Source organism: Archocentrus centrarchus, unplaced genomic scaffold (genome assembly GCF_007364275.1).
Source record: "Archocentrus centrarchus isolate MPI-CPG fArcCen1 unplaced genomic scaffold, fArcCen1 scaffold_26_ctg1, whole genome shotgun sequence".
Taxonomy (NCBI): domain Eukaryota; kingdom Metazoa; phylum Chordata; class Actinopteri; order Cichliformes; family Cichlidae; genus Archocentrus; species Archocentrus centrarchus.
In genome coordinates, this window is record NW_022060256.1 from 1,729,220 (window position 1) to 1,742,365 (window position 13,146).

At 41.5% G+C, this 13,146-nt stretch overlaps 1 protein-coding gene across 1 annotated transcript; it reads left to right on the plus strand.

Moving 5' to 3' along the window:
• Positions 1 to 1,772: 1,772 nt before the first annotated feature.
• Positions 1,773 to 12,772, plus strand: LOC115776056 (E3 ubiquitin-protein ligase DTX3L). The gene is made up of 4 exons (XM_030723662.1): positions 1,773 to 1,866; positions 4,250 to 5,239; positions 9,641 to 9,858; positions 10,749 to 12,772. Exons 1-4 carry the CDS (start codon positions 1,861 to 1,863, stop codon positions 10,816 to 10,818), a joined length of 1,284 nt encoding a protein of 427 aa, XP_030579522.1. The 5' UTR covers positions 1,773 to 1,860; the 3' UTR covers positions 10,819 to 12,772.
• The last annotated feature ends 374 nt before the right edge of the window (positions 12,773 to 13,146 follow it).

The window sequence follows — 13,146 nt, forward strand, 5'->3', positions numbered from 1 at the left end:
GTGGGCAACTTAGAGAGACCAATTAACCTAACCCCAGGAACTGCATGTCTTCAGATTATGGGACACAGGGAGAACATACAAACTCCACACAGCAAGAGTCCAGGGCTAAGGTGGAATTGAACCCAGACTATCAGATAGCTATTCTAGCTGTGAGGCAGCAGTGCTAACTACCATGCCACCATGCTGCTCAGTAACGCAAATATTTTTTACAGTGTTGAACTGTGTCTGTTTAAATTTGGTAAATAAACATGATAAAACTCAGCCCTGCTGAATGCTGGTACATTAACATTTACAAATAACATTTGTCCATGAAACAATAAAAAAACTATAAGAGAGAGCGTTGTGAACAAAAACACCAAATGTCAACTATTCCAAACAGCGAGAGGCCTGGGCCAAGTCGGAATTGAACCCAGACCTTCTAGATGGCATTCTACCTGTGAGGTAGCACTGCTAACCATCATGCCACCATGCAGCTGTGCATTAATGCAGTCTGTTTAAACTGGTATAAACTAGATTTTTAGCAGGTGCAAAACTTGATGATATTAAGTTGTTCGAACTCAAACACATGATTACAATAAGATAGATCATCAAAAAGTACAGTCTACTCAGCATTAACAAGTAATGTTCACATTCTAGGCAATTTTAAGTAATATGAACTCAATATTTTTAAGTGGAATCAAAATCTGGGTTTACAGTGCACCACTTTCTACAGGCCCTATCAATTCAAAACAGATGGACAATCCGGGGAAACGCGGGGAACGCGCTCGACCGCGAATGCTCATTTGAATTTGAATCATCTGATGACAGATAGCTAAAGATGGAGAGGCAAAGAAAAGAGCTCTCCGGGTCACAAAACGGAGGAGGGAGGAGGATAAAAATGTTGTTGGGATGAAAAAAAGCTTTTCAAAGTGGTTTAATTAAAGACAGTCGGTAATGCCAGCGTATAAAGAGGAGGCTTTTAAATACACAGGTTAGCTTAAGTTACTAGTAGTAAAATAACAGGTCACTGTTCTGCAAGTGTGTGCTGTAGTTACAATATAACAGATCATAACAAGAAAAAGTCTCCCTCCCTCCGCTGCTGCCTCCGCGACGGATAAGCGAAAAAATGGATGATGCAAAATAAAAGCCTGTAATAGAAGTCTTGTATTTTACTATTTTAATAAGTGAGATCTGCACACATGAACAATGTGTGTGTGTGTGTGTGTGTGTGTGTGTGTGTGTGTGTGTGTGTGTGTGTGTGTGTGTGTGTGTGCGCGCGCGCGCGCGTGTGGGTTGGGAAGGGGATTTTTACTGTATAAAGCGCATGAAAAATACAACTCACCATAACGCCGAATCAGTGCGAGTCCTGAGCTTATTTCTCTGCTGTTCATTTTTGCTAGTTTTCAAAATAAAACATCGTTTAGCCTCAGATAATTAAAACGGAAATAATGTAAGTTATTAAGTATTGCTCGGGCCGGTACCAAGTGACCCACGGCCCGGTACCACCTGCATGCATAACTCTCATCTAAATGTAGTGAAGAGCGCGATTAATCTCTAAAATAGAGAAGCATGACGTTTCTTAAGATTTGAATACAGTACGGGTACATGTAGAAAAAAAAAGTAATAATAGTATTTGAATACAGAGCTTCGGAAAAAATTTACTATGATCAACAGAAGGAAAAAAATTAAATATGATCCAACAGAAGGTAATAAACAGCTCTTTTCCGCTGGCGCGTTTTATGTTGTGTCCCATCTGCCCGGCAGGGGTCGTTAAACGGCAGCAAAGTCGGAACCTGAAAGTGAAAGCAGAAGCAGCCGGAGGCTCTCTGCACGGCGCACGGGAACAAGGGCTCGGTCCGGACGGTGTCGGGGTTCTGCAGTATGGAGGTGGGTGCCTTATGTTTACCTTCAACAGGACGAGTTCACCTGGCTGAAAGAAGGCGACATACGAAAGCAGAAATACGTTTTAAATTCGAAAGTAAGGTTTTCCATATGTAATGCTTAGTCGGGATTGTTCCAGCAGCATGCAGGCATATGTAGCTACTCGAGCTTTCGCTTCTTGAGTTAATCACAAAAAAAACTTACAAAAGCAACCCACAAAACAGCGTTTTATTTAAAGCGGACAGAGGTGCGCTGTGGTGCTCAGAAAACTTCCGGTTTAGACGTGAAAGCGCCGGAATACTCAGCGCAAACAGTACACTCAGACCGCCTCATTCATCAAATCTCACATATTCATGTCGCACTTTAATTTTATGCCTAAGTGCTACGTCAGGTATTCACATATTGATACGCTGGGGAGGAACCGGGCATCGAACCACCGACCTTTCAACTGGTGGACGAGTCACTCATCCCAGGGTTGGAATACATTTGCTTGAGTACTTTAACTAAAATATTTTAGGTACTCGGACTTTACCCGAGTATTATATGCCAGGCTTCTTAATAATAAAAAAACCTGAAAGGGACAGTTTTTAATGAGAGTTTAGCATCAGGTCAGTGACAATTCAGGGATACTGATCTGCTCAGTTAAGTAGCAGAGAGGGGGTTGTTAATCACTTTCAGCTGCTTTGGTGTTAATAAAATTAACAACAGGTGCACTAGAGGAGTTATTATAGTTATATTATTACAGCATTATTGTATTTAAGAAGAAGAAGAAACATCCTTTATTGTCCCACAGAGGGGAAATTTGGGTGTAACAGCAGCCGCAGTTATTATAAATATAATTTATAATATTATTAACTATTACAGTTATTAATAATAACTAATGATTGATGCAAAGCGGTTTATAAACAGGGAGAGATATTGAAAAGAGGTGAAGAAAAAAAACACTGCAGTGAAATGCTTTCTATCTAACATTTACCCACATTCACACTCTGGTGGATGCATCAGAGTGCAACTTGAGGTTCAGTATCTTGCCCAAGGATACTTTCACATGCAGACTCAAGCAGGGATCAAACCACCAGCATTCTGATTAGTAAATTACTGCTCTACCTCCTGAGCTACAGCCACAAGTGCTATATTTGGGTGGTATAGTACTATGAGGTCTTTAAGACAAGATGGGGCCTGATTATTTAAGTCCTTGAATGTGAGGAGAATGATTTTAAATTAAATTTTCGATTTAACAGGGAGCCAATGAAGAGAAGCCAATATGGGAGAAATCTGCTCTCTCTTTCTAGTCCCTGTCAGTACTCTAGCTGCAGCATTTTGGATCAGCTGAAGGCTTTTCAGGGAGCTTTTAGGACAGCCTGATAATAATGAGTTACAGTGCCGGTGCCAGTATTGAACTGTTCAGCATTTTTTCCACCATGAACGCACTGTTACTGTTACTACTTTTCCACCACCAAGGTGCCGGTGCTCATGCTGGCTTCAATGAACTGGCGAAACGCCTAAGAACCGCGTTTCTGTGAACTGATCCTTTAGGTATGAGTGTGGGCGGGTCCTTGTCTGGACACGGAACCCAAAGGGCACAAACGTGGGAGAACACACTCCCCTTTCTTGTGCTGTGAGCACATTTTACGGTCCAAACAAACCTACTGCAGCATCTGTGTGCAGCACAGAGGTAAACACAGACAGTGATTACGGGCAAAACGACAAGTGCGCACTTTGTGTCCTTTTAACTGTGATATGAACTGATACAAAGCAGAAAGTTCAGCCTTAGGGCCCAAACTAATTCACAGCTGTGAAAATCACATAATTTTTCTCATGTAATACACACCATGCAGTGAAATAACCATAGAAAACTTTACATTGAGATGGCAGAGTCATGCACTTATGCCGCTTTCGTCACATGTTTTTGGTTTGGGACCAGCTAGCTTGCAGGGCCCAAGTTGAACCCGTTTTTCAACCAAGCACCGAGTGCGTTCATGGTGGAAAAACCGCTGAACGGTTCCATTACTGCCACCCGGTCGGTGAAAAAACACAGAAGGAGAAACACAGAAAAAACACAGGCCTGAGTGGTTTGTGTCATCTGGGTTCATGGTTAGATAAAGCTGGATGTAATCTATATAGTAATGAAAATGTATGCTATGCTTTCTAATAATACTGCCGAAGGGCAGCACGTACAATGTAAATATAATTGGTACTAGCACAGAACCCTATGGAGCTCTTGCCCCAGGACACTGCGAGGTTGGTGGTTTCATCCTTTGCTGCTCCAGCCTGCATGTTCTACCTCCTGAGCTACCCCAATGTAATAATTTCATCTTGCTTTATTTTAATGTATTGCACTTTGATGGAGTTATGGATCAAATAACTAACTTCAGCTATCTTGTTGCAGATTATCACAGGCATCGTTCTCAGCATTGATAAAACTTGTTTTGAAAAGCTTGGAATATCAAAAAACATTCTTCACCCTTACAATGTTGAGGAGCAGAAATTCAGCTACAAAGTGAGGGGAACCTTTGAAAAGCTGGATAAACTTGTAATGGAACTTCAATCAGTAAACCATCATTCCAGTCATGCCACACATGGACGGAGTCAGCACAATGAACGTGCTTCAACTCATGCTGAATCTGTGGATGTATCTGGGATTGTTATGGACTACATTCAGCAAAAATGTGAAAAAAAACTTAGAAAAATTATAGGAGACAGCTTTTTAATGGAAATACAGCCTGACACCAGAGCTGTGCACAGTCAAGTCAGTAGCACTGTACGGGTTACTTTCAGAGCACGGGGTGACTCGATACACCAAGCTGAGTTTGTCAGACAGAGATTCATCACATTATACCAGAGAACTGCCTCTGACCTGCACATCAGATCTCTCCACGTGAATCCACATGACCGTAATGATCTGCAGGGAAAATTTCCAAATCTCATTTTTAAACCAAGCGACAAGAACCATAAACTAACAGTGATTGGACCTTTCCCAGTCGTAGCTAAATTCAAAGAGTTTGTGTCTCAACTAAGTTCAACTAAGAGCCCAGTCAACAAAGTTCCAGCTGACGCACGAAGCAGCAGAATCTCAGGTTCTTCACCTAAACACAGCAAAGAACCCGAAGAGGAATCTTGCCCAATCTGTATGGAAACAATAGTCACAAAACAAAAGAAGACACTGCGTTGCAAGCACTCATTTTGCGAAGAGTGTCTGAAGAAAGCTTTTGAATACAAGCCTGTATGTCCAACCTGTGGGGAGTTATATGGCACTTTAAAGGGGATACAGCCTGATGGAGGCACTATGAATATCACCAAAAACTCTTCATCTCTGCCTGGTTATGAGAAATATGGAACAATAGTCATCCATTATAACATTCCAAGTGGTATTCAAAAGGTAAGAGAACAGATACAACACAAAAGTCGTTTTCTTCTAGAACTGCTTCCTGGTCCCAGACAAAGATGTTTTACATTTTCTTCATTTGTGAGGAGTGTTGCAGCTGCAATTTGAACTACCTGCAGTCAATAGATTGTTACTTTGAATACAATCATTAAGATAGGATGATTTAAAACACCAATTCCAAAAAAGTAAATGGTAAATGGACTAGTTCTTATATAGCGCTTTTCTACTCAGTCAGAGCACTTATACAACATGTTTTACATTCACCCATGCACTCCCATTCATACAAGCACTTCCATGTTTACTAAGCTAAGTGCTTTTAATTAGCTAACATTCACACACATTCACACTCCGACAGGACGGTCGGAGAGCAACTTGGGGTTAAGTATCTTGCCCAAAGATACATTGGCATGTAGCCTGGAGTAGCCAGGAATCAGACCGCTGACTTTCTGATCAGTAGGTGACCTGCTCTACCTACTGAGCTACAGCCACCCCAAAAGTTCAGACACTGTGTAAAATGTAACTAAAAAGAGAGTGCAATGATTTTACAAAACTCATAAACCCATATTTTATTCACAGTAGAACACAGTAAACAATGTTGAAACAGACATTTTACTGTTTCATGAAAAATATTAGCACATTTTGAATCTGATGGCAGCAACACATTTGAAAAAATTTGAGCTGGGAGCAACAAAACACTGGAAAAGTAAGTGGCATGAAAAAGAAACAGCTTGAGGAACATTTTGCAACTAATGAGGTTTACTGGCAGCAGGTCAGTAACATGATCGGGTATAAAATGAGCATCTTAGAGAGTCCGAGTTTCTCAGAAGTAAAGATGGGCAGAGGTTCACCAATCTGCAAGAAACTGTCTACAAATTGTGGAACAATTTCAGAATAATGTTTCTCATTGTAAATAAAATTACGAAGACTTTGAATATCCCATCCATAATCTTGCAGGAAGAGTATGTGAATAGTGTTGTGGAAGTAAAAAGAGCGTCAGACAGTTTCAGGAGTTTGAAGATGAAAATGGGTGCTGTTGAATGCTGTCAGTGCATTTGCCCCACAGATTGGACATCAGACGAGAAAGAAGAATTCTGGAGCAAGTTGGATGAAGTGGTAGACTTTATGACTGTGGCGAACATATATTTCAAGAAAAAGGAGGAACATAGGGTGACATAAGAGTGGAGGATGATGCACACAAGTAGAGTATATCATATGCAGAGCAATCTGAAAGAGACAGGAAACTGAGAGGTTGTGTTAGAGAAGAATGTATGCATTTAGGCAGCATCAGACAGTTGTCTGTAGGATAACTTTGGAAATCAAGGGTAAGTTAGTGAAGGTAGAGGCAAGGATTAAATGGTAGAAGCTTTAAAAGGTAGAATGTTGCACAGAGTTTATGAAGAGTTGAGACAGGGTCTGGGTGGTAGTGAAGATTTGTCAAATGACTAGGAAAGTCCAGCTGGAGTGGTGAGGGAATGAGACATGTTGTATAAAGCGCTTTGCGTGCTCAAGTAAAGTAGAAAAGCACTTTATAAGAACCAGCCTCTTCAAGGTAGGGGTGGGATTGCATCAGGGATCAGCTCTGAGACCCCTCTTGTTTGCAATCATGATGGACAGGTTGAGAGATGAGGTCACACAAGAGTCTGTGGACTGTGATGTTTACAGGTAATTTTCACCCGAGAGAAGAGGAATGAAACTCAGTGAAAGCAAGACAGAATACCTGTGTGTGAATGAGAGGGAGACAGGTGTAACAGTGAAGCTGCAAGGAGCAGATGTAGTGAAGGTAGATGAGTTTAAATACCTGGGATCAACCATCCAAAGCAACAGACAGTTCACAACAGTGATGAAGAAAACAGTGCAGGCAGAGTGGAGTGGGTGGAGACGAGTGTCAGGGGTGATTTGTGACAGAAGGACAACAGCAAGAGTGAAAAAGAGTGAAAGGGGAGATTTACAAGATGGTAGAGACAGAGCTGAGGCAGAGCTGGAGGTATCAGAGATGAAGATTTTCATTGGGAGTGACTAGAATGGGTAAGATTAGATATCAGAAGGACAGCTCAGATTGAGTGGTTTGGAGACAAAAGATGTTTTGGACATATGTAGGCGAGAGATAGTGAATATATTGGGCAAAAGATGTTGAATATGGAGCGGCCAGGCAGGAGGAAAAGAGGAAAACCACAAAGAATGTTTGTGCATGTAGTGAAAGAATGAGTGTAGTCCAGGGGGTTTGTGTGACAGAAGAGGATGCTAGTGGCAAGGTGAGGTGGATCAAGATGATCTGCTATAGCAATTCCTAAAGGGAACAGCCAAAAGAAGAATAAGAAGATAGGGCAAAAACAGTGCCAAAATTCCATCCGTCCATTTTCTTCTACTTATCCGGGCCCGGGTCGTGGGTGCAGCAGCCTAAGCAGAAAAACCCAAACCCCCCTCTCCCCAGCCACCTCCTACAGTTCATCCGGAGGAACGCAGAGGTTTTCCCAGGCCAGCCGAGAGATATAATCTCTCCAGTGTGTTCTGCGTGTGCCCCAGGGGCTCCTCACATCAGGACATGCCGAGAACACCTCACTTAATGCTTCTAAATTCAGATAAAACTGAAATTCTTGTACTCTGCCCCACAAATCTTAGAAACATAGTGTCAAACCAGATACTTATTCTGGATGGCATTACTTTGGCCTCCAGTAACACTGAGAAATCTTGGAGTCATTTTTGACCAGGATATGTCCTTCAATGCACATATTAAACAAATATGTAGAACCGCTTTTTTGCATTTGCGCAATATTTCTAAAATTAGAAACATCCTGTCTCAGACTGATGCTGAAAAGCTAATTCATGCGTTTATTACTTCTAGGCTGGACTATTGTAAAACATTATTATAATGAATACAACACTTCGCTCTCAGACTGCTGGCTTACTTGTGGTTCCTCGGATACTTAAGAGTAGAATGGGAGGCAGAGCCTTCAGCTTTCAGGTCCCTCTTCTTTGGAACCAGCTCCCATTTTGGATTCGGGAGACAGACACCCTCTCTATTTTTAAGATTATGATTAAAACTTTCCTTTTTGATCAAGCTTATAGTTAGGGCTGGATCAGGTGACCCTGAACCATCCCCTTGTTATGCTGCTATAGGCCTAGGCTGCTGGGGGGTTCCCATAATGCACTGTTTTTTTTCATTCACCTTATTTACTTTGTTTATACTCCATCAATCATTAATTATTATTAATCTCTGGCTCTCTTCCACAACACCTCTTTTGTCCTGTCTCTCTCCCCTCAGCCCCAACCAGTCACAGCAGATGACCGCCCCTCCCTGAGCCTGGTTCTGCTGGAGGTTTCTTCCTGTTAAAAGGGAGTTTTTCCTTCCCACTGTTGCCAAGTGCTGCTCATAGGGGGTCATTTTGACTGTTGGGTTTTCTCTGTATTATTGTAGGGTCTTTACCCACAATACAAAGTGCCTTAAGGCGACTGTTTGTTGTGATTTGGCGCTATATAAATAAAATTGAATATATCTAGCCAGTATCGCTCAACTTCACTAACTAGCTGAGGTTTTTGTACCCACCAGAGAGGTGATATTCCATGTCCCAATAGCCAGCCTTGATAGCTGGTCATTGATCCACCAGGGCCTCTGACCTTGGCTGTCGCATGACACACATTGCACGATCCTACTGCGGGCAGTGAGCCTACAGGAGGCCAGGCCCATGTCTCCTCTTCAGGTTGTGCCGGGCTGGGCCCCATGGGCTAAAGCCGGCTCCCAGGCACTATCCCTTGAGCACCCTCTCTAGGTCTGGCTCCAGGGTGGGGCACCCAGTAACCCTATCTCAGGCAGGGTAAACTGTACCCTTAATCTTTCTCTCATAGGGATCATTGAACTTGCTCTTTGTCTGGCCCCTCACCCAGGACCAATTTGGCTTGGAGACCCTACCAGGAAGCAAAAGCCCCTGGACAACACATTTCCTGGGATCAGTCGGAAACACAAACCCCTTCACCACAACTAGTGGCAATTCGCAGAATATTGCATCTTAAATTCAAAATGGTAGATTTCCTTTTGGGTTTAGGTCATGGGTCCAGGAGGCTTTTCCTTTTAAGCCTTTGGATATTGTATCTGTGCACCAGATTTTATATATGTACATGAAGCACAGAGGCGGGGCTACTTAACTGAAATTTTGTAGGTGGCGGTTAAAGTCTTGCATGTGCAAGACCCATACATTTTCACAAATTGTTCCTATCTCGTGCATATTTTCACAACTTTTTTTGAGCATATCTAAGTGCTCAAAAATGTGATTTAGTTTTGTAAAAAGTAATAACAAAAAAGCAATTCAAAATTCAGGGCCTAAAACTAAAGCTCTCATGAGCTTAACAGTTAGCTTGACAAACTACATCAAGCAGAGAAACTTTTCTGTCATTCTGCAGGAGGAGCATCCCAACCCAGGTCAGCCATATGAAGGAACGTCCCGGACAGCCTACCTTCCAGATTCCTCTGAGGGCAGGATGGTCCTGAAACTGCTGACTCGAGCCTTTGAGCAGAGACTCATCTTCACTATTGGACGGTCCACTACCAGTGGCAGGAACAATACAGTCACATGGAATGATATTCACCACAAAACCTCAACACATGGAGGACCAACTAAGTAAGGCCTTCTATATGGCAACACTGCATTTTATTAATGACTAATGTTTTGGTTGAATTTACCTTCAGCTTCTTTCTATATTTAAGGGATGTCCACACAGGAAGGGATTCACTTGCTGCCTGATGCTTTTTCACAGACAGTGGGTCACTAGTAAACATTCCAAGCACTGGTTATCTAGGTCACCCTTTAATATATTTACCAGCCCTTTGCATTTTGGCTATTCATAGTCGTAGTCAATAGCTTACTTCAAAGTTGAGTTTCACTCAGGATCTGCTCATCTCACATTGCCTGTAGTTATTTTGCCCGTTATTATTTTTAGTCTCTGAATTTCATTGACTTTCTATGGTCCCTGCCTGTCACGTCGCTGCCTAGGCACTTGCTGTGCAGATGTACCTTTAAAAATGCAGTGATAACAGTGACAGTGTCTTTGACATGTTTACTTTCTGCCTCAAAATATTTCCTTCCTTGCACAAAGACTGGTATGCACAATATGTATTTATTCATTATTAGCATACAAGTGTAGTTTTCATCAAATACGAAACTGTCCATAATTCAGTTTTGTTTATATAGTACCAGTTTACAAGATGCTTTATATGCTATGGTAAAGTCCCTACATATTTGAGAGAAAACCCAAACAATCAGGCAACCGTATGAACAAGCACTTGACAACAGTGGATTCTGCTGGATGTTTCACCCTTTTAACAGGAAGAAACACGCAGCAGAATGGAGAGGGACCGCCATCTACTGACCCACCAGATGGTGGGTGAGAGGAACGAGAAGAGGAAAAAGGGAGAGCACAGGGGGATCTAAGAAAAGAATAGACAAAAGTTAATGACATGAAATAGTAAGAATGTGAGAAGTCACTGATTTTTTTTGTCACTGTGTTGCAGCTATGGATACCCAGATCCAGAGTATCTCAGCCGAGTTCAAGATGAATTGAAAGTCAAGGGAATTGAATGAGTTCTTTTAATGTTTGTCTCAACATGACTGCAAAGAAGATTTACTAAGTTACACAACTACTTTTTGGTTTGTCTTTTTTTTTTTTTGTAACTAAAAAACTTTGAACAGATGTAACAAAGAAGGAAAGGAACAGCTCATGATCTGCAGCATACCACATCGTCTCAAAGAGAGTGGGGGCAGACGACCCGGTCACTAGTGTTCATTAATGAAATGACTGCTGATAGAAGCAGCAGGATGAGTTCTGAAGCGTGCAGGGTTATTCTCTGCTCAGATTCAGCCAAATGCTGCAAAACTGATGGGATGGTGCCCAACGCACACTGGGCTTCTGTAGGAGGTAGAGCAGTCAGAAAGTAGTGAACCCCAAATTTCTCCTAGTGCATCCATCAGAGAGAGAGAGAGTGTGTGTGTATGACTGATTAAGCTTAACAATTAAACATTTTATCAATGTGTGTGAATGGCCTGTAGTAAAATGTGCAACATACGTACCTGTCCATTTACCATACTGCAAAAGCAACCCAAGAATTCCTCAAGGCAAAGAAATTGGATTTTCTTCAGTGTCAGTCACCTGATCTCAACCTGACAGAGCATTCATCAACACAAACCTGAAGGCAGAGACCCACAAACAAGCACCAACTGCAGGCAGCTGCAGTAACAGCCAGTGCAGAGTAGAATGCATTCCAAACAAATGACTGTAACCACATTACATTTTTCAGTAATGCAGTAATGAGTTACTGGACTAAATTCAATAATCACATTACAGTTACAATGATGTTGTTACTTGTGTTGCAAGGGTTCTTGAGTTGTCTGCACACTGGCAGATAGAAAAAGAAACCTCAAACATGTCTTTTTCTTTCTGGGAATTTGTGCTGATTTTGGTTCATGTGCAGGGAGAGGATATGGCCTTTTATTTTGAGGAGTGCAGGTTTTGATTGCACAAAAGTGCAAACTGTTCCCAGGATAGAAACAACTGAATTATAAGCGCAGATAGCATGCTAACACAACGTTAATGAAGAACCCAGAGTGATGTTAAAGCTGAGTGCGTCCCCACAGCCAAGCAGCCAAAGCCTGATGAGAGTCGGGCTCGCAGCACTGGAGCCTTCATTTGTACAGCAGAATCACTGTGACAATCACTTTAAAGTCTTTTTGGGCTGGTTCACTACTGCTTTGTACTGTCAACTTTGTGTTCGAACTTAAACACTAAATGATTGCGTGGATCTAATCATTAGGACCTAGCTTAGAGCTTTCAGTGAAGCTGTATTGTGATGGATGCATTTAATTTTTTCAGTAAGTTACAGTGCAGTAAGTCTAAGCACCTTGAGGCAACTGTTGTGATTTGGCGCTATATAAATAAAATTGAATTGAATTGCTCTGCATTTCAAAGTAGTCTGTGTATTCTGTATGTAAGTTGTCAGGGGTCCACAGACACTTCTGTGATCTGTAACTTGATGATTCAGGCATGCCATTAGGTGGAAACACAGAATTAGTCCCATTATGTTTCCTCCCATAGAATATGGGAGGAAACGCATCATTTGGTGATACCCATGGGTTCTACACTTTTCATTAGCATTTTTATCCACGTATTAAAAAGTCCTTTTATTTAAATCCATGTTAATCTAATTACTTTTGATCCTCTCAAAATGAGGGACTATGTATTAAAAATGTCTGTAATTCAATTCAGTTTTATTTATATAGCCCCCAGTTGCCTCAAGGTGCTGTATATTGTGAGGTAAATTCCTAATCAATGCAATGCTATTGCAATACTTTTTCAAACCTCTTGGATTAAAGCTCTGTCAGCCACACACTGACTGTGGTGTACGGAGGAAAAAATTATGTCACTGTCCAAATATTAATGGTTCCCAGCACAATGCATTGTAATGAGTTCATCTTATTCACGCCACAGTCACTGTATATATTTGTAATCAATTTCTGCATTCCACCAATTCCGACTGCATTCACTGTGATGTAAAAAAATTAATTAAAAAAATGAGTCAGTATGACTGTGACTTCTTTCAGGGTAAATATTTTTCATTGGAATTGAGGCTGCCTTACCTTCTGTTCAAGGTTCACCATCTATCAATACTGTCAAAATCAGTTGTATGATCTGGCACTTCTACTTCCACACTTGGATTATTTTCCAAGAAAGTACACAGACTGGAGGTCCCTTTATTTAGATAACACACATAAACTCTGCTATTCACGCTGCGACATGCTGTGATTTTCTTATGCACAAGCCTTTTGATTCATTTTCCTCTTCCCTTACAACAGGCCCTTGCTACATACAGAAAAGGAGACCATCTCTATTAAGGTGACACCTGTCACCAGATCCAA

Coding starts and splice junctions, on each gene's coding strand:
- LOC115776056 (XM_030723662.1), top strand. Junction 5,240..9,640: donor TTCCAAGTGGTATTCAAAAG/GTAAGAGAACAG, acceptor GTCATTCTGCAG/GAGGAGCATCCCAACCCAGG. Junction 9,859..10,748: donor ACACATGGAGGACCAACTAA/GTAAGGCCTTCT, acceptor ACTGTGTTGCAG/CTATGGATACCCAGATCCAG.